We start from the raw sequence: 22,765 nt of genomic DNA, 5'->3' as shown, positions 1-22,765 counted from the left end.
CGATTGATCGAGACCAGTCCATAAATTCATCCAAAAAAAAGTCGGTTAGTCATCAAATAGAATTTAGTATTAAATGGATAAAAAAAAGTTACAGAAGATATTTCCTGAATTTTCATTTATTATATTTTTATAGACACAAAAAAAATTTTGACATTTTACAAAATATTTCTCCGGACAATGGATTCCCAGATTTCCAATTTCCGCTTGAAATAAATATTGGACCCCCCACCGCCGCCCCCTCCATTTTATTTCTATTATTTTTCGATTTTTTAAATGAAAAATCCCGTGACGATTGAATTGTTTCCCAGATTTTTCGTCGAATCATAAAAAATGTTCTCTATTTGTTTTCATTTCGTTTGATATTCAGTGGATGTGCAATACCACCTGCCGACATTGTTTATAAAATTTCATTTGAAATTGAACATTTATGTGGCAACAGTGGCGACAGGATCGAAATATATGTTCTGGGTCTCATGAATATCGGTCAATCCAATTAAATAATTAAATACACCTTGTTAGCGAGGACAGAGCGTTGCACATTCACGGCTTCAGGAACTCGAGGGTTTGAATTTGGTTTTGATGCAAGAGAACGTGATGTAAATGAAGAGATGGAAATGTGGGGGTTCGATTCCCCTAAACCAACTCAACTCTCCTTTGCAACCCCATTTTCCTCGGGGTAAATAACGGCATAATCTACTCGACCTCCTAGACTTGGAGCCCTCAACCCTCAGAAGTAGATGCTACAGATTTCGTTGGAACGGATATAAACGCAGATGTGTGGAAATTTCGTTTCATCCCCTTTCCCATTCAATTAAAACAGTCGACTGAAATTTTTAATTAAACTCCATCCATTTGCTTCCATTATTTCACTTTTATTTTCAATTTGTTTATCTCATCCTATTTATTCTCTCAAGTTATTTTCATCGCTTAATGCTCCAAGGATTGGATAAATGTTTGCACTGCATTTATTTCGAATTCATGGGTAAATTCAGGGAGATGGAAATTAAGTAAATACTGTTAATGGCGGTTCGGTGTTTATGGAAAAAGGGATAATTTTATTGTTTAATTGTTTGCCGACGTTTTTCTTCCTGGTAATTTCATGGGCTGCTACACAGGATTTTTATCTTTCTTTGGAGAATACGATTTTTGAGACGATTGAAAACGTTGGAGCGTGAAATTAATTAGTTATTCTGGAATTCACCTGAAGTTTGAATTTTTTATTGATAATGTTTATTGGAGCTAAAAAACGGAATGCGCAGTCAGTCTTAATGAACGCTTTCAATAAAAATTGTGCATTCCTAGGGAATTACAATTTGTTGTTATTAATACCGAATCAAAGTGAAATTGAATTGAAATTGAGTTACGTCAATTGTAAAGTGGAGATTGAGCCGGAAATTTCGGGGAATTTTTGGAGAATTGTGACAGCAATTTTGCGGGGGACTGTTTGGAAATATTTTTTTACATGAAACTGAAATTTTTTTATTGGCCTGGAGAACGGGAGCTGGTGGTATGGATCCTCGGGCGACAATCCAGGTCTCCAGGGCGCCTGGATTTGTGCCAAAAAAGTGAAACGATCGTTGAGGCACTTCACGGTTTCGCCTTTTCCTCGTCTAGGTTTTGCACTACTGTGTAATCGTACATCAGCCGTATTTTCATCACCACTGCATCTTCCTCAGGGTACACATGTCCCTAGACAGAAGAATCACCAATTTCCGTAATTCCGAAAGTCTCATTACGAAATTAAACCATTGAAATTAATTCAATAAAAATTTCCCAATATTTCTTTTGATTGAGAAAAAAAAATCAGTCGATCCCAACTTTCGATTATTCTGAGTTAATTTTCGATTCAAGACTTTCGTAAAATTTCTCAATTCCCAGGTTCTCCATTTCTCGCTGTTAATTCTCCATTTTTTAAATGGAAATTCAGAGTGCAATTATCCAACAGTTGCAATCCAGCTGCATCGAAATCCTGAAAACCTATCTAAAATGAATCGTTCGAGCGACTCATCTCTCCAGCAATTGAAGTAATTAAACTGGAAAATTAGTTGCGCTAATGGGGTTTTGTCGCTGTCTGTGTATGACGTGTTGCGTCACTTCCAGCTGTCCAGGGAATTCCTCACCGAGGCGTCGACGGTTTAACGAACCGTCCTGGCTATCACGAACTCACGTAATAATCCCTCGACATCAATAAATGACAATGATCCGCCCATTCCCCCAATCATTCAACAAACCCAAGAAAAAAAACGACAGAAATTACATAAGACGGCATTAACTTCCACACAATTACAACATCCTTTTTTTCCATTTATCCATATTTTAATCCAATAAACAATCGGCATTTACATATTTCCATACCTTAAATTCTTGAAATCTCTAATTAATAAACATTTACGTTTATTTATTACACGGAGATATCGAGATAATGAGATAAAAAAATTCATTTCATAATAAAAAAATTAATTTCATAATAAAAAAATTATTTTATTAATTTTTGGTGTGACTTGTGGCTTCCGGTTGTACCTCAGGTCATGCCAATTGTTAACGAACAAATGGACAAACATAAAAATGCCCATTTGTGTGGTACAACGTGAGGGACAGGTGATGTCCACTGATTCTATGGGCCGCACGGTTATTTTTACCCTCACACAATGTTCCCCCGTAAGACTGGGGTGAAGAAAATTGTTGAAAACTCCACAATAGACCCGCATTTTGTTATCTTTTACCCCGGGCTTATTCTTCTTCCACAAAATCCAAGAAAATTTGCTGACTTATTTCTTTTCTTCTCCGACCCATCAATTCTCATTCCCAGGCCGGACAATTGTCCCGTGTCGCCGACAATTGGATTCACAGCCAGTCAATTCAAACTTGCGCATTTATTTTTATATTTTTTTTTCATTTTATTTTTATTTTTTCTCTTCGTCTTTCTGTGAGGGAAAAATAGGGCTTCTAAACGGATCGTGCGAATTTCCGCCCGTCAAACGAGTCTGTTCTGCACTGGTTGGCTTCTCCGGGGCCAAATTGATTCAAGGTGTTACCAAGCTTCCGGTGGAGTTGGTTTTGTTTTCCGCATTTTTTTTTTTTCGAGTTACAGGAAAATATTTGAGACCGTTATGTACTGTGGTATCTGTGGCACACGTGAATTCCGGTTGAAATTTCAAGGAGAATTACTTGAAATTTTTCATTTGATGAATTCTCGGCACTTCGTCACTCAATTATTTATATCAATTTGTTCAACACAATATTCAGTGCATAGAATATTTTATTGAATTCTCTCATTCTTTTGGAATATTTTATTGAATTCTCTCATTCTTTTGGAATATTTTATTGAATTCTCTCATTTTTTTTTTTGGTAGAAAATTATTAAAAATATCAATTTCATTCAATTTTTAATGCCTCGATGTAATTGAATGTAAATTCAATTGAATTTGATTGGAATTCATTACAATTTTTTGCGAAATCTCTGAAATCTCCAATTGAGTTGATAATTAAACCAAAAATACATCCATTTTCCTCCCGTCACTTCAATTTAATCTCCCTCATATTCATAATCCTCCTTTTTGCACAGAATTCACGATGAATGAATTTTATCACAGGTGAAGTATCCATAAAGCTATCAAAGCGCTGAGGTTAAATCTGAAAAGGAAAGAAGAGAGAGAAAAAAAAAAGAATTGAGCTGAAGAGGGCGGTTAAGGGGATGGAGGGATAGGAGAAAAGAGTGATGAATAAAAGAAGCGAAAATGTAGAAACCGACGAAATCTGAGAGATACATCAGCAGAGGAATGAGAGTGAATAAGAGGCCCCGAGGTCAGATGCGAATGCATCTTTTTTTTTTCTTACCTCTCATTTTCTCCACCCCCTTTCACCCCCAATTTTTTTTATACCTCCGCGACGAGAGGAGATAGAGGGAAAATAAGCGAAACAAATGGAAATAAATAAATAAAAAAATGGTGTAGTATGAGGTTAGCGTACGCTTCCAAGGCTCCGCGGTTTTGTGTTCAGAGTTGGAATATACACGCGATGTAGGGAATGCCTTTCCTCACCGGTGAGAGGAGGGACTACACGTCGTTTCACATGAATGTAGATCCACCAGGTACTGAATAGGGGGAGGAAAATACAAAATAAAATAAAATGAATAGAGAGGTAGAGGTAGAAGAGCCACGGTAGATCTGGATTCTGAGGCATCCGTCCAATAGCCGCTTCATCTCGTTGTCATTCTGCCCCAGGAGTCGATTACAGTTACACTTGTAATTATTTCATGGCTATTCTCTCTTAATGTAGGATCAATATAAGCTATCGGTTGAGCTTCAACATCAGATTTTGATGGATTTACGGTGAGAGAAATGGTTGGTGAATAAAAAAAATTTTTTTGAAATAAAGAAATGGAATTTATCGATAGTCACGAAAAATTAATGCAATTGCATTGAATTTTTACTCGCGCATTAATTGTTTATCATCCATATTGAAAAGTTAGAAAATTGGATTTTTGTATTAAAATTCCAGGTTTTTAGGATTAAAATATTGAGAGTTAGAATGCAAATGTTGGAATTGAAAATAGATCGCTTTGCAGTATTTTTATAGTCCCTGAGTTTGTTTATGAGTTACCCGCAGAAAATTATATACATATGAATAATTTATGCCGTAAACTTGGAAACTGCAGTGTTTTGCGTTGTAAGATATCGTTTTCGAAACGGAATACTAGCTTGTTGTTGAAATATCATCAAAAGAGACGCAGTCTTTCCTCCGCGAATATGAAAACCTCTGAAAAAAGAATTTTACATGAAAATTACCATTTTTATAACGTTTTTATTGCATACGATATTTTATAAATCTACTCTATCTTCAGTGCCAAAAGCTTCACTTTAAGAACTAAAATTCGGCAAATATTCAGTTTCTCTTCCCATCAATTTTCACCGCGTCTCGACCGCTCCCCAAAATCAAAATTTATTCTTATCACAAAGCATTCCGGACAGACCATTGGCACTGAATTATCCTCCATATCCCAGCAACCGATCTTGAAAAATATTTGAGGTCATCACCGGTCTGGCTGTCGTAAAATATTCTTCAGCCAATGGAAATTCGCGGGTTCTCACCGGACACGAGCTAGTCGGCAAAAATCCCCAGCAAAAGAGTTGAATTTTATTATTATTGCAGACCACGGTATAAATTTCAGTGGTTTCATCGGTAGAAATCATGACACCCGGTAGATATCTCCACGCCTACGCCCCCACCCAACAATCTCCTCAGGGTCGAGGCCGAGATTTTTTATCCAACAATTTTTCACTATTTCACTACTACCTTGAAGAGTTAAGCTCCATCGGAAGTACGTAATGACAGCGTCATCGCTGAAACATCGATCATCTATAAATAAATGGATAAATGTTACGATAATAATTATTCGCTTACGTCACTTTACACCCTCGTTACACGATTCTGGGAATTGATTTTTGGAAGAATTGCCGCAACTTTTTATGGCCAATCCCGAAGGTCTTCCGGTATTTAGCGAGTCATTTAGAAGCTCATCACGTAATTGATCCTCTCCCACTGGAATGATAATAATTTCATCGAATAAATTAACCGACTCCCCCTCCCGCCCGACAATTTACTAAAAAACCCTGAATATTTAATTAATTGAAAATCCAATGATGATCCACTATAAAAACCCCAATTAGCAGTTTCATCAAAAACCATAATGATTGAAATTTCAATAAATTATGAATATTTTTGATGAAAGGAATTGCAATGCGGGTGCAGCCGACGTCCGCTCCATATTAGAGTCAGGGCCTCTGTAGGTAGAAAAACCCCCTGGGGATGTGCGTCATCGTGTTCTGGGGTCAAGGAGGAGAGGAGGAAGACTCAGTAGCTCACCTTGACTGAGGGTACAGTACAATTTGAGTATAAAGGAGGTGGGGGACATAAGTAGAGGTGACTTGTAGGGATCGTCTCTCGACAGTGGCCCGGTGAAATGGGGTCATTGGGTCATTTGCAGTGTGAGGGTACAATTTTCCCCTCCTTTAGCCCCACCAACCTGCCCTCTTTGCACCAACTGGTTGGATACTTTGCGAATATGCGCGGTAATACGTATGCGCAACCCTGCAGCGTTTTGTTAACACTTGGTCAATTGTACAATTGTACAACACCACCTAGAGATCCACACCTATTCGACACCATCATCACTAACTAATGCGCCTGTCCTTCTACGCAACTGCATCTGCACACCATTACGATCTCAACGAATATCCTCATGCCTCGGTAATCGACACACCTCATTACTCCATACACACCCAAAAATATATATTTTATAACTAAAAAATATATATTTCATTCAACGATTCATGCCATGAAAAATATATGAACTTCATTCCAACATAAAAAAGTAATTAGCGAGAAATGGAACTTTAATATTCGATAAATGAAAATTAACTGTAGTCACTGGTGTGACCTACACTCAGAGAACTTCAGTAAATTGAAAATAAATTGTTTCGAAACAAGGGAATGAAATTAATGAATAGTGATAATCAGATATGCCATTGCGAGTGTTAAATGTTGAATTGAATGATTTTTTTTGTACGTACTACATAAATTTCATTAAAATCCGAGGTTAGGCCCTTAATGTACGTATTTGAAATATATTATTGATGGAATGAGTTTGAATTCACATTTGATTCACCAAAAAATTTTTCACTCGGGAGAATTTCATATGAGATGAATGAATTTTCAATGTATTGGAAAGAATTACTTGGATATTCATAACAATCGATTTTTTATTAGACATTTTACGTGAATTTTCTTTATAATTTTATTCAACTCGGAATTTCGGCAAATGGGTGACCCTCGGAGAGGTATCGATTCCATCAAGGGAACAGAACTTATGGGGCTGTCATTGTAGCAGTTGCTGGGGCACATTAAAGCCGGTCTACCTTTAAAGTACTCACCGAAAATTACATTTGAAATTTCCTCTAAGAAATCCGAAATCTCAATTACCGGGATAAAGTAATAAATTTCCCATCGGGGGAGTGATTTTTCCGGAATTTCTTCGGCAACTCATTCTCTTCATTGAAAACATCATCCTGTGATCAATGAGCCGCTGCCATCTGTGAAAAACTTTATCTCAATCTCCCGTGAATCAAGACAAACGTTATCCTCAGTCAATTTTTCACTGCCTACGTCACCCCTAAAAAGTTGGAAATAAAAAAACCGAGTGGATTCCCACCCCTAAACATCGTCTCCGGCGATTCAAATATTTCAATAGTTTCTACTCTCCAGGAGTCTCCCACCGTTTTATCCCCCATGAAACATTAGCCATTGCACCGAGACAGTGAAATACTCCAGAAAATTGACGAGACACCCGTATCCCTGAATTCCCGTGAATTTTCCCAGAGTTATCGAACTCCAAGAAATACCGTACAGTCAAAATCCCCAGGTGCATTACCATTTCGATTCACCTCTAGAATTTAAAAGAAAAAACGTATCGACAGAATCCGCCTGTTGTGAGAATCATTATTTTTATTTTCATCTCGTATATTTTTCACAAGGATGAAACGCACAGTGAATTTCTATGAGGCACTTGCTGTACGCCAAAGGAATATCACGAGTCTCATATACCTCTCAACCAGAAAGGAATGGTATATAAAAAAAAGGGGGAAAATAAAAAGAAATAGCATAAAAAATGTGGAAAGAATTTTCATGGTTTTCCTTACTGTCATTGTTTACATCCACTCGCTCTTCGGTCTTTTTCGCATTTCACTCTTTTACCTTGAGGACGAGACTTGCGTAATTCTCACCCTCGGGCAATTAGAGTCTCGATGTAATCGTCGGGACCGAAGAGCCCAGACGATACGCTTTTTTCCGCCATTTAACAATGGAAAAGGGGGTGATAGTGGGGGGGGGGCAATGGATGTACCTATATCAGGTACTCCAGACTTGAGCAAATTGCCTGCAGTGCACTTGGGGACAATTGTCAACGATCCGCAACGCAAATTGATTGAGTCATTCCCGTTGTTTTCGCATTCATCCGCGGGGGACTGTGTTCTCTTTTCAGTTTCTCCCCAGATTCACCACGCACATTAACAAACTCATGAATATTCATTATTGCTCATATATCTTGGATGAGTCAACGCGGTACGATATGTGTGATACTATCGACCGCATTCTGAGAGCTTTATCGCACCGAGACGTCATCCGCAGTCCACTGATAAAAAATTTTGTCGGAATTTCGGAAATTTTCGATTGCACTGGAAATTCAACGGAATTTAAGACCGACGGGGTCATTCGATTGTAGATTTAAATAAATTAAAGAATTTTCATTCTCATATTTTGTAAAATCACGGAATTCCAATGAATTTCGTTGGAGTTTAAATAACAGAAATTTTTTCGAGAATTCATTAAAAATTCAATTAATTTCCTGAATATTCCAGGGAAAATTCGGAATTTGCCGTACAATTTTTTATTGGTGGGTTCCATTCATTTATCAATTACGATTTATTGAGGAATATTTATCGATCAACTTTTGTAGTGTGTGTTAATTTTTGAGTGGATTTTTGAAACGATAAGGGGAAGATATTTGAGGATTACGCTGAGGTTATATTTTCTTGGTTATTTGGTGAGCTTGGAAGACAAATATTGTATTATAACTGAGATAGCATCATCAAGTTGTCTCGGAGATGTGGACACAGTTAGGTCCTAAAATAATATAACTAAGCTACTGCTAAGGGATACGTTGTCTCGGTAATGTCAACATTTCAGTGAGGTCATGTGTGTTCGTTACGGTAATGGCTTGGTATTTCAATACTGTTTCATTGAAGACGAGAAAATTCTTAGAGTCCGGGGACAATATTTACCCGTGAGTATTCACAACTGTATTACGGAAATGGCCAATAATCGTAATCACCACTAAATCTCGAGTAATTCCGTGGCGAAGTGGTATTTCTGTCGAGTCCAGTTTCCGCCAGATTTCTCGAAATCGAAGGATCCTACCGATATTTCGGTAGATACCTTTTTTGTAGCTCTCATCTTTTTCTGGAAAAAATGTTGACACGAAAAATTCGCTATGTTTCTTCAATCTCGAGATACTGGCAAAAAATTGAAACTACTGAATTGCAACATCTCCAGTAAATTCAATGCGCAAAATTACATCAAGAGGTGATAAAATCCGGTATTTTAACACGAAGAAGAGAAGGTTTTGAAAAGATTTGGAAATGATTGATGAGATGACCACAGGGTACTGAAATTCCATTATCTTGAGCGGAAACTCGTACTTGAAGCTGAAGAAATAAATGGATAATCCCAGAAAGAGCCTATCTCCATGTTGAATGCATGAAAAGTCCATTGATAGTACAAAGAGTCCTAACAATATTCATAGAATCTCGAGATGTACCTATTCCATTGGAATAATCCTCCAACTTTCTTTACTCAAAAACTCGAGTAAGAACTCTCTCCGGAGTACTTGTCAAAACCATGTCCCAGTTTTCTCCCAGAATTGGATCCATCGACAAAAGACCTACACTAGGAAACTCTCGTGTCACAGGTCTCAACATCAATGCCGACAGGCATTATTGTTCTGAATATCATCGATAATGCCACTGCAACTCACTGATGCATGTACACTCGCAAATTATTACTCCGAAGCCCTGTCCTCACTGTTACCTCCAAGCTTCGTCTCATCTGAGCGATTGGAGCTCATATCGATTATCGGGTCAGGGCTAGATATCAGTATAACCATCGCCATGACAAAACTGATGCATTATGACCCCAGCTCTGTTGTCAAAGCCGTTTGGCAGAGCCATTTTGCTGAGCCAAACCATCATTCACTGACTCCCAGTCTTTACAATTACACTATTAAATTAATTTTAATTTCGCATTCAATCAGTCAATTTTTCAATTAAAAATTATTGAATTATTCAATTATCTTCAGAATTTCAGACAATTGGGGGTTCAGGTTAAACTTCAATTCAGCTTTAATGATTTTTTTATACCCACAAGATTTGATAACATAATTTATGCTTTTGGAATCGTAATTAGCGATTTTTTTAATTTGTAAATGTCGAGATCTTTGTTGTATTTTACGGTTTTCCGATTCTGTAATTTCCGCGCTTTATTAAATAATCCTCATTTGACCCAGAAAATGTAGTACAAACACGTTGCACCATTTATAGTATATGACATTATAACTGACGCCTTGGGCCTGAAACCCCGTTGGCAGGGAAGAAAGAAGTCCGAGTGAGAAAAAGTTGTGCTACTGATGATGATTAGTCGACCAACTTACCGAACCTCATACTCGACCCAGATTTTCCTTTTCTTCCTGACATTTAAAAGATGATTCACCCACAGTCGTGATTGATTAACATCTGTATGTCACCGTTGGTACATGAACCAGCGATAAACCTCCAGGAGGAAGGAAACATCTCTTCAATCCTCAAACTGTCTCCTGTACCTCTCCGTAATTTCGTTGTATTTCTTCTTTCCCGTAAATTCTCCCCCGCGTTGAATTTTATTGTCAGAATTTCCACTGCACATCCAAATTCCTGCTGACAGTTACAACAAAAATTTATAATTCAACGATAAAATTAATCGAAATCAGATTCAAGGTGAATTTTACCATGGGAATTTGAGGAACCGAGAAAATTCGGGGGAATAGGCTGTACAGCACTGAACATTCATGTTTCGATTGCAAGTTTAAGTAAGTTGTGGAGCTCCTGGCTTGTTGTGCATTAAAAATGTGAAATTCCCATGGATTTTCCGGAGAATTTAAATTTCATGAGATTTCTACCCTGAACTTGTGGCTGCTCTCCGGGAGATTAGTATTAAACTTTCCATGAAATTCCATTCACTTTTTACTAGTTTGAGTAAATAGAACTTTGATAATAATAATAACACCTGAGGTGTTGGTCGCTCACACATGAAAATCTTTAAGAGATATATATTCCATATATTAAACTGGCCCATGTATATAGCTCGTAATTCGTTTTAACGACAATAATTTGAATAACAAATTTTCAATGAAATATTCTTAGTATTAATCAGATGGAATAATCACCACTGGCTGCTGTCAAATTTTAAGTGAATTTTTTTCGTTGAAAATGCGTTCACCGACCCCCAAAAAAGACATAAAAGTGCAATTAACCTCGATTAATTACCCATAAATCCATCCTGAGTACCTTATAACGAACATTGTATAACCATGAGCAACAATTTCTGGTGTAGTTTCAGTTAGCCCTCAATCGAAATATTACCTTCAACAGCTCCACGATTTTCTCAAACACGAAATACCGGGTTTAATCGGCCGCATCGATATGTATATAACTCAGTAAATTTTACGGTACTCTCAAAAGCCCATAAAATTCGCTTGGTTTGCGTTCAATGCCGTAACGAAAACCCAATTACAGAAGTTTCCTAATCATCGGAATACAGGAGCGCCGGTGGTTTACCAAGCGTGAGTGCGGGCACGGCGCAAGCTTGCGACAGGGTAGCGTCAAGGCAGGAGCAGTCTAGGGACAGGCCAGGGCGAGGCTAGGGAAAGACTAGGGGAAGGCTAGCGACAAGGTTGGTGCGGGGAAGTGGCAGAATAGGTGTGAGGCATCTTGACAATACCTTTTTCCCCACAACTACCTGTATACACACATTTACCTTATGTATTTATGTGAAGAACCGTGAAGCTCTTTACGACCCGGTAACGTTAAAAGTCACAGCATAAGTTATACTACCGGCACTGAGAGAATAACGTGACGGGTGTATGTATGCGTTTGAACTTACTCCCGTGTTTTCTTTTATTTTCCACCAACGCCTTTCATACTGTACGTTTTATTCGACACGCTGTGCGAATGTACCGTTTAGAGAATCGTGATCCCAGGACGACTGGCAACAGTATTACAGCAGCGGGTGAATGCGGTGGAAAACTGTAAGAGAAAGAAGTTGATTCAGTCTTCATTCCCACCTGCTTTTTTTTTTTAGTTGTAGAAACAAAAAATACGAGAGAACCTTCGGGACTGACTCTATGCTTTTTATGCCAGTGCGCTATGTACACGGCTGTATGAAATTGTCACGGAATACATGTGTCATGGGGAGGGGAATTTGCAGGTAATCGATATGGGGAAAGCAGAGATTTTAATGGGATTCGATACTCATCTTTTTGGGTTTAAAAACATTGACGTTTCGTATAGTACATTAATGGAAATTTATTCCGAATGGCTTTTTTCCCGGGATTTCTAGGAGAGAATATTGCGAGGGTGATTAGACTATCGTAACGGATGGCATTGCCTTTTTGGTTTGTTTATTTATTTATTTGGCTTCGGATTTTCAGGGGACGCTGGACCACAGGTTTATGCACTCTTCCATTAATTCAGATACCGCGAGACGGATATTTTTGAATGATTTCTTTATAATTCATGGAGCGAATCTGCTACGGATTTAGAGTCTTAAGTCGACGTCTTCGAATTTTACATAGTGGTCGACAATCCGGGTATTCCTCGATAAATTATAATCCGAAATCATCCATAATTTTTACGATTGTCCCGATATCTGAACGCGAGTTCATTTCAGGAATAAACGGGCGAATACTTGAAAATATTCGCGCACTCTTCTATTTTCGGATGATAAAATTTTTGAATAATAATCCTTTGGAAAATCCATGATCCTTTCAAATGCTGGTTATTCCGATGGACTCTTATTATGTTTCATTGAAATTCACCAGCGGATCGAATATAATTGGAGAAATCCACGAATTCTTCTGTCCAAATCGATGGGTCACAGTATTTCCAGTAATTGGCCAACTGATTCGAATTGATAAGCACATTTTGGCTTTCAATTGACGAGAACCCTTTGATCTCAATCATGTACTCATGAACGTCCATTTCGCATTCACGAGAGAATGAGAGAGTTGGAAGTTTTTCGGGGGGCGCCTATTCATTGCCAAGTTTTTTTTTTTTCACCGCTAATTACAGTCGCTTTGAACTCGTGATTACAGGCCCTGTAATCGCACCGGAAATTACGGAGTCGTAAAATTTATGGTGAGAATTATGCAGCGCGGGGGAAATTTATGAGGGAAATTCTCCGGAATTTTCACAGCCGATTTCAACTGTACGATGCGGAACGTCGAGGCTACGTGGCGACATTCATAAAAACTTATACGGTTTTGAATTTGGTATCCGGTGTATAGAGTGATGTGACATAACCCCGCGAATTCGATTAGTCTACCATTTTTGTTTTTACGAGATCGTCCGCACGTGCGATTCATTCGAGATTAAAAGGGGCTTCTATAAAAATTTACTAAAAATTGTTATTAATATTCAGAAAAAAAATAAAAATGAAAAAGGACTCCTTTGGAATGAGAAGGGCTTTCCGCGAGAGTTTACCGTATCTTCCCATCACACGACAGGTGTCGGTAATTTTTCAGGTGCATTTTGCGATTGATGTGAAAAATTACGTAACTCATGGGTAATTTATCGGGAATTTATTCCTCGAGAAAACGGCGAATGTTAACCCCAGGGGATTTGAGGATTGAAAGACGCCGGGAAAATCTCAAAATAGCGGGAGCTAGAATTTTCATGCAAACTTGAAGAGCACGCGTGTACATTGGTCGTTGCATTTGCGGCTCAGAGTGAATTGGCGAATGACCCAGTAGTCACGTTTTTGCGTTACATTCAGGCACAACAATTCATACATACACGATGCATTCAGTGGCTTCATTTCATGAAGAGAGATGAAATAATAATTGGAATGAAAAAGTTCCGAGTGGAGATGGAGAATGAGCTTTAATTAAATTTTCGTATTTTCTTTATCTGATTTCAGATAAACCTACGCCTCATCCTTGTGAGTGGTAAGACAAAAGAATTCCTATTCAGTCCAAGTGACTCTGTGGGGGACATAGCTCATCATGTGTTTGAGAACTGGCCTGAAGGTATGTCCTAATTTATAACTTCACTCTTGCTTTAGTACTTGTCCACTTGTTTCACCTAATTTAATGGGACAGACCGGGAAGTTTCATCCTGCAGAGAGTAATCCGTTTATTGTCTAGTGCGGTCTCGGCATTATCTGATTTTCTGAATTATTGTCAAGGAATATTTATGAACAAAATAGTTGCTCCACCATCGCAACTTTAATCCTTCAAATTAACTACTAATTCGCACTAATTATCCCATTATCGATCATTCACTCAAAGTTGTCGGGTATATTTACTCTGTAGTTTAAATTATTATTGTTAATAGTTAAATCAGTTTAGAATTTTCGGAACTTCGGTACCTCTTCACCTGTTAAAATGGAGGCTTACGGATTAAAATTATTAAAAAATCAACGGTTTGATATTTTTCCGAATAAAAATTATTGGTCGTAGAAACCGAATCATTGAATACAGCCAAAAAAAATTGATTCGATTGCCCGTTTTGTTTTCGAGTAATAATTAAGAATATATAAAATTTTCAGATCTGTACAGAGAGAACAGGAATCAAAAAATGTTTAATAATCTCCGAATTTAACTCGCATTACCACACGTGCTGTCTTTCGTCATTCCGTTTTCTCTCCTCGATTTTTTCTCATTGCAACGTCGAAAATTGTAATCCCGAGAATCTCCAGTGCGATAATAATCTCCATATGTAACGGTTCGTTTCGCTGCTGCACGCGTTGCAATACCTGAATTTCCATTAATCTCTAATTACCCCAACTACCAGCGCAAGTTTCCCACAAAATATTATTTTAGCTCATTCTTTTCCCCCCGGCCTATTATATCCACCGAGTGTATCTCATGTAGGAAGCACTTTCACGCTCTTCAAGGAAGTTTCTCAGTGGTCTTGAAGTGAACTTTTATCTCGAGTGCAATGTCTGTTCGTTGGATAGGGAGGATTGAGCCACCGTATGAAATAGGATATATTTTTCCAGTGCGGAAGTGAGGGGGAGAATGTAGATCAAAAAGAAAAAGGGGGAAAAAGTTGTTATATTTTTTCCTTATGACTCTCATAATTTTCTTTTTTTTTTTTCATTGCAGACTGGACGGAGGAGGCAGTTGCCAAGGCTGAAATTCTCCGGCTAATTTATCAGGGACGTTTTCTACACAGCAATGTTAGGCTCGATGCACTCGGTCTTCCTTTTGGAAAAACAACAGTTATGCATCTGGTACCCCGAGAAAACCTGCCCGAGCCTAATTCACAAGGTATGTATTTAAAAAATCACCTGAAAAAATGAGTCATTGCGTTCTTTATTTCTTCATTAATCTAGAATTTCACATGAAATGGATTTTAAAATGAAATGAAAAAGAAATTCTCCGTACAAAAATCTTGAATCGTCATTTTAAATGCGGGAATTACACAGAATTTCATTTTAGTCTCATTTTGCCCCGAATTTTCCCTGAAATTTTGGTATGACCTCGCAAACTAAATATATTTATTGAATTCCCCAGGTATTCTTCCCCATGGCGAATACATGCACGTCCCGCAAGACCATTAAATTGTTAATATTTTTGCAAAGTTCTTGTCATCTGTGAGTTACCCAGCCGTCCTTCACCCAAATCCTTCACAAATCCAGTGATAGATATCAATCTATCTCAATTGAACAATTCAATAGTGGAATGATAAATGGAGATAAGACGAAAATAGTGGCGAGAAGGACAAGGGAGAATTTTTGCATTACAGATATAAGATAGAGAGAGAATTTAACTGATCTGTTTGTTTTTGTTTTCATTTCCTGGAGTCTGATAGTTCCAAATTTGCGAATGCATTATTATTTTTCCGTGGATATTTGAATTTCCTCACTCTACTACCTCCAGGCTCCAAGATGTAAACAATCCGCTATTTCTTTCTTCTTCATTAATTTGTTATAAAAAAAATAATTTTACATTGGCATCGAGCACTTGCTGGGGTACCAAAGATCAATACAAAAAATAATTAACCAACAATTTCTCCGATTTCTCCAACTTCTCGAGAATTAATAAAAAATTGATCTCCATTCATGATTCTGTTATGGATTACGTGAATATTGAAACAACAAGTGTAATTCTGATGGAATAAATTGAATCTGTTGCAGACGAGAGACAAAAAAGTAAAGGAGGCGGTAGTAGTTGCTGCTCAGCATCATGCTGCATACTCTAAACATTGGCCGCCTTGGATTACCACGAGATCATAATTAATACATGTGAGACAATGAGAAATCCAAGCTGGGCCACGGTTTCTAAGATTTTATGGCTGATGTATAATCGTTAGTGGCTGAGAGCTTATGAGCAGTGTAGCTAAATAAAATGAAGTATAAAAATCAAGCATTCTGGAAATTCACCATAACTGATAATTGGTGGATAAGTAATGAAAACCAATTGAATAACCAGCCACGTGAGATGAAAATTGAGCCAATGCATATTTTCTACTAGACATTAGATTTATTGTTGGAAAAAATAAAAGTAACAAACCGATTTAATGGTGTTGACTACACCGTCGAGACGAGTTTCCGTAATCCAGATTAAAGCTATGACCACTGAATTATCGATAATCAGATGATTATGAAATGAATAAAGACTAGCGTCAGAGCCAAACTTTATATTAATTTGTCTCTAGACATCTCGAATCGACGGATTGCCAGTTATGCCCAATGAGGGGAATTACATCGCCACGTGTGACTCATTGTTGTCAATAATTCATGAGATATATAGCCGTGAAATAATGACGAATAACAAGAAAAAACATGCATTTGGCATCAAAGTACATCCGAGATACGCCTCATTCTCGCTTGAAAAAGAATAACTGAGTGCCGCTAGACGCACCACGAGTCCATTAATATGTTTCAAATGCCTTTTGTAATTCAAAAGTTCATTGACCTCCTGGTGCATGACTACGGCGTACAAATAAAAAAATTTACCGAGATAATTTTAACGATGGAAATAAATAAATTTCATTACCAAACGAAAAACAGCGCATGCAGGGGATAATAAATTAATATCATGTAGTATTCATTGCTCCTACTCTTCCCCTCTGCACAGAAATGCTCTCTGAATAATAAAACAAACGAGACAAAGGAGAGAAAATAAAATGCTACAGTGCTTAAAGTCTCAATCACTATCCAACTATCGCAGCGTTATTATAATTATTGTAGACCGGAAAATGTGTGTGAGACTGTGACAAATAAAAGATTAAGTAAATCAATTGAGAAAAAAAATAATGATTTCAAAGAAAATGACAAAAAAAAATAACAGGAGTGCATGTGTTTTGAGCGAGATTGATGAAAAATGAATAAATTTATGTTGTGATATGCAGGTAGTAAATATTATATACATACTATTATTAAAATTATATATAAATATATATAAATATATTAAAATTGGTATGAGACACGTTGACAAGCAGTTGAACTCTCATACTATAGACTTTATTATCATGAATTTAGTGAAACAAGATGATGATATGGAAAATTGAGTAATTACAACGCCACTTTGAGAGTTTAGTGATTCAGTGTAACAGATGGTGAGGAAAAACTAAAATTGCTGAGGAAATGGACATTGGATCTCTTATGGTAGTTATGATTAAATCAAATCTCAAATATATTACCTGTTAGCTACTTTTTCGTCCCCCTATTGCCGCCAATCCTTCCCAGGTGAAAATACGATGAGACAATTGACGAAGTGGAGTTTAAATTTCAAATGAATAATCCCCGTCCAAATTTTTTGCGCAATTGGGCCTAGAGTTGAGGAATAAAAAAGGCAATTGTAACTCGTAGTCCCAAGTTTATACCCAAAAGCAACGGGTGAAAAAGCATTCGTAGATGAAGACGTTTGTTAGATTATTAACGCCCAAAAAAATGATAACAAAGAAATGGAATTAAAAGAACCGTTATGATACGTTTTAGCTTACTCTACACATACTCTAACTATTACTAACTGTACTGTACTATATCTCTTACCTGCGTAACGAAATGAAGAAAAAAAAAAACAAAGCAAAATATGTATATATTACTGTCCTCGTGTAGTGTAATTTCATCGAGAACAATTCGACTATTAGAATTCTCTTTATTTATTACCTATAATTTTATGTTTCTCCTACTTATCCTTCACATAAAATTATCATCAGTTACCTTGTTCTCCATCGACATTTGAACGATAAATAGGTTCGAATCGATAAATAAAAATTATATAAAACATCTCGTCTGTTTTGAATAAATGAATCGTGATCTTTGGCCTTCAACACATATCAGCAACATTTTATTCGTTTTCTCCCTGCGATTCAAATGCGCAAAGTATTATTGAAGACCACTCAAAGACACAGTTCACGATTCCCCTAATGATATACGATTAAAACTCCTATATGAATGCTTAAAAGCTCTTATAAAATTATAATGATAATAAACAAAGAAACATTCAATCCGAGTTATTTCTTTATGAAAAACAATACGTGCTTGCACATACTCCAGCAATTGTTAACTGAAATTAAAATCATTCGATCCATAACTTTCGTGTCATTCTTCACAGATTAAACATGATTTGCAAGTTGGATATCTTCTTTTGTTGATTGTGTTCACTTGTCACTTTTCTTTTTTAAGTTGATTATTGTAAAGAAGAAAGAACAACCCGCAAATAAATGTTTCCTTGAATGAAGTACGTTGAGATAACATCACTGATCAGTGCAACAAAAGTGGCGTATTTGTGTTTTTTCTAAACAAATCTTTTCATTGGATTGATAATTGAAGCGCTCAATGAGTGTTTGTAGAATGGAGTCAACATGCTATAAGAATGGAATTGTTTCATCACCTTTCAAAGAATCATTGTATAGTTGTAGATTTAATTGGTCAGTTCGATCACAATTATGAGTAGATTCTTCTTCTTTCGGAAGTACGAGAGATGTTTTACGACAATATTCACTCGAATGATCTTTGCACGCTGAAAATCATGATTTGTACACCGCTTCGATGATCTCTGAGCTTATTCATTGATGAGCGAAAAAATATAGAGCATTTTCCCATGTAATTAATGACTTCTTCGTGAAGAAAAACAAGAGGCAAGTGCGACGAGCATTTTATATTTTTTATTAAAACAAAAAAAAAAGCAACACCTGCAAAAATATGAGCACTGAGATAAATTAGAGAGCAATTGTTCTTTTATTATTTTTCGAGACAATTGATCCGATGAACTTAATGGATTTAAAAGTCAACTTATTCGATCATTCATGACTCAAATAAAATCACAACGAAATTAACTCAAGGGTGTTTGTATACCAAAAATATGAATATCACAAATTTCGGGGATTTATTAGTTGTTAATGAAAAAAAAACACATTGTACGTGTGGTATGGTACCAATATATTGAAAATCATCATTTCGATCAATAGAAACTCCTAGGCGCCAGCCAAAGACGGACAGACGTACGAGTTATTAATTTTTAATGATTTGGGGTCAAACAACATTCCTGTAATCGATGGATGCGAATTAATAACTTTTTCTCAATTGCAAAAATTTAATCGTCAAAGAAAATCCACAAAATTTTCATGAATCCTCGATGCAATGCCAATTTATTAAATTACTCAGCTCGTTGAAATTAATTCACCATAGCCAAATTCAATTGATAAATTCGTTATTAGATAGACTTTAAAAATTGTACAAAATAATTCAATTTATTATTAGACTACCAATGAGGTGATTCTGTATTGATAATCGTATCACAAGAGTTAATATCGATTTTAATGAAATTCTGGATCACTCTGTCGTCATTGATTGTAATTCAGTATAATTGTTAAACAAAGAGGATTTTAGATAATTAATAAAGAGGGAGAAGAATCTCGGTTGTAGTTCTTTAGTTGAATATCCATTGGTTATCATGTTGATCGGTATTGAATTAGCTTCTACAGTAGAATTCCGTTATAGTCGCACATCTCCTCAATTTTTTTTTTCGCGTATCTTTCGGTTTACTCTAATACCTCTAGACTACAAGAGGCAGACCATCCATCGTATCGTCCATCGCGGAATTTAATTCTGCGCAAAATAAAACCGAAAATTAAATTTCTCTCCTATTCGAATTCGCTATGAAAAAATTTAGTTTATCTCTGAATTCGTCTCCCCTACAGCCCCATGCGCGGGACTAAACCGGAAGTCTACTGTATGACGATTTGCAGGATTATTATTGTTTTTAAATAAATGAAACAGTGGAAGAATTCCTGGCCGTCCTGTTAGCGTAATTTCTCGAAATTAAAGACAAGCTGAAGTATTCGGACGGAGGAGAAGATTGAAAAAAAAATGGTATATCGATTATTTCGTTCGTGCCGATACAACATTTTGAGAAAACGTGGGAGTGGCCGCATTAATTATCAGCTTCATTAATAATTTATCGTAATGAAAGTAAAACAAAAGGATCATTCCTCTGTAAATGAAACAATGGAACTTGCTCCATCGGTTTATGTCAAGATTAATGCACTGAGTGGATAATTGTTTTATTACAATGAAACGCGTGCATTCGCATGGACAGTTGAACAATATACAAATTCATGCGCTGTGTGTTGTTTTTAACACTGAACAAAACATTAATTGGATATCAGAGCTTCCCGAAAGTAATGCCAAAATGCTCATCCATAAATTGTGGCTTTAATCATCTGATAATGTCTGATAATATCCGAGGATTATTCAGTTTTTACATTTGCTATTTGAAACTTTTATTCAATTACATTCAACATTTGTCATTGGTACGTGTAGTGTGGCCTACATTCTACCCGTTTGAGTCTAAATCTAGATATCCATAGCTATCGCATATGTGTAGGGAAGGAAATACTTATAAATGTATCATGCAAAATTATCCATTAAACTTATTACTCAAGGCATGATTAACACTAAAGAGCGAGAGAGCGAGAATGAGTGATTAAAGTGGAGAAATTTGATTGATTGCAGATTAATTGTCCATGGTGAATTCAATTACCGAGTGCAAAGATTTATGTGATAATGTAATCAGCATTACATCAATCACAAAAATTTTATTTCTATATCCGCAATGTAACTAAGTATTATTACTTCTTCGATCTAAATTGACCGATAATTATTTTTCGAGTGAGAGGTCATGTGGGAGTGATTTCATTTCTCTGATTATCGTCCTATCAATTATTTTTTTTTTATTGTTCGGCAGAGATGAAAACACGTTATTTTCATTTTCCAAGCCTCAATGTTTGCGTATGTAACAATTAAAAAAAAACACCCACGTATTTGTGTTTCATCGCTATTAGCACTTAGGCAATATTCATCTGTACATAGAAACCAATTAATATTTCGAAAAAGAAAAACTGATTAGTAAGTGTTTTAGACTCTTTTCAAGAGAAAAATGAACTACCATTAAATGGATAAAAAAAATACTGATATATATATTATATATCTGTAAGTTCGTTATTATTTCAATGATGAGTATAAACTGAATAACTTTGATTCGTTATATTTGGACACACGGATGATGAATTAATGACAAATGTGAAAGTGAAGGAAAAGCCAATAATGAAAAACGTAATGAAAAGAGAACATATTTTTTTGCGGGATAGATTTCATACTCTCAACTCGTTCACGACCTCATAAGAACTTTTAAGAATGCAAATAGACATAATTAAAATTAATCAACTAAAATCCATTGATATAAATACCAAATTCGAAAGGGGGAAAAAATTTGATTCCTAACAATAATAATTAACGAAAAGAAAATTACTGTGTCCTGTTATAACGAATACCAATGTCTAATTTTTCGCGAAAATTATTACCGAAGAAAAAAAATAACGGAAAATTATTAAAAATAATAATAATGTGCTTACGTTGTACACCTCATTTGTAAATATTAGATCGTATTTTTGTCTTTAATGTAAAATCAACGAGAATTTTAACTGCAAGATGAAAAAAAAACTAATGGCTTAGTTATTAGTATAAAGAAAATAAAGTTAAAAACCTGATGGAATCATCAATGATTGTTTTTATTGTCTTATCAATCCAGTGAAAAATTCACTTATTTATCGTTTTGCATGTTCTTTACTCAATGTTATTTCAACATAATAACTTTATCCTGAAAATTCCCAGAGAACCGCTTTCTAATATTCCCTTAAAATCCCCTTAATTTCCAGAATATTAATCCTATTAATAATTATCAAAGACCAGTAATAAATCTCTCAATAATGAATTTGCTTTAAAAAATGAAAAATTTACAATTAAAAATAACTCAAACTCGAAATGTAAAATTAAGAATATGATAAAAACACAGGGGATTCCCATTTCACTTCGCCTAAAACGCGAAAAAGCTTTTTAATTTGCAATTGATTTTGGTATTATGTGGTAATCAAATAATCACCGAATAGATGTCGTTGTGCTTCCCTTCCGAAGACGAAAGTCGTGTTGATAAAAAAATTGAAGTGGCGTTTCTATGAGACTTCATTCACAGGCGGACACAGACAGGATTGACTGAAGTAGAGGCTCACTTCTGGGGGTTTGACTGACCCCAACGGCATCGTAGTACTGCACCCCAAGAGAGGGAGAGCGCCACACGCAATGTTGGGGTGTCCATCAAGACGACGGAGTGGATGTTATTTTCTGCGTTACGAACTTGGCATTCACTGAAATTGAAAAATTCGAAATTTTTGAAAAAGTATCAGGGGAGCATGAAAAATAAGGAGATATTCACTGAAATTTCAAAATTCAAAATTTTTGAAAACGTATCAGGGGAGCATGAAAATCAAGGAGATATTCACTGAAAATTCAAAATTCAAAATTTTTGAAAACGTATCAGGGGAGCATGAGAATCGAGAAGGTATTCGCTGAAAGTGAAAAATTCAAAATTTTAAAAAATATATCAGGGGAG

At 36.2% G+C, this 22,765-nt stretch overlaps 1 protein-coding gene across 1 annotated transcript in view; it reads left to right on the top strand.

Annotated features, from left to right (window-relative positions):
• The window catches only part of UBL3 (ubiquitin like 3), a 47,809-nt gene extending 29,244 nt beyond the window's left edge, over positions 1-18,565 (top strand). The window contains exons 2-4 of the mRNA XM_011301485.1: positions 13,783-13,891; positions 14,972-15,136; positions 16,006-18,565. Coding sequence (XP_011299787.1) covers positions 13,783-13,891; positions 14,972-15,136; positions 16,006-16,070 — 339 coding nt within the window. The 3' untranslated portion in view covers positions 16,071-18,565. The remainder of the gene's footprint in view (positions 1-13,782; positions 13,892-14,971; positions 15,137-16,005) is intronic.
• Positions 18,566-22,765: the final 4,200 nt, after the last annotated feature.

Source organism: Fopius arisanus, unplaced genomic scaffold (genome assembly GCF_000806365.1).
Source record: "Fopius arisanus strain USDA-PBARC FA_bdor unplaced genomic scaffold, ASM80636v1 scaffold00001, whole genome shotgun sequence".
Classification (NCBI taxonomy): domain Eukaryota; kingdom Metazoa; phylum Arthropoda; class Insecta; order Hymenoptera; family Braconidae; genus Fopius; species Fopius arisanus.
The sequence above is the reverse complement of the archived record's forward strand: the minus strand, read 5'-3'. Positions and strand labels throughout refer to the sequence as shown.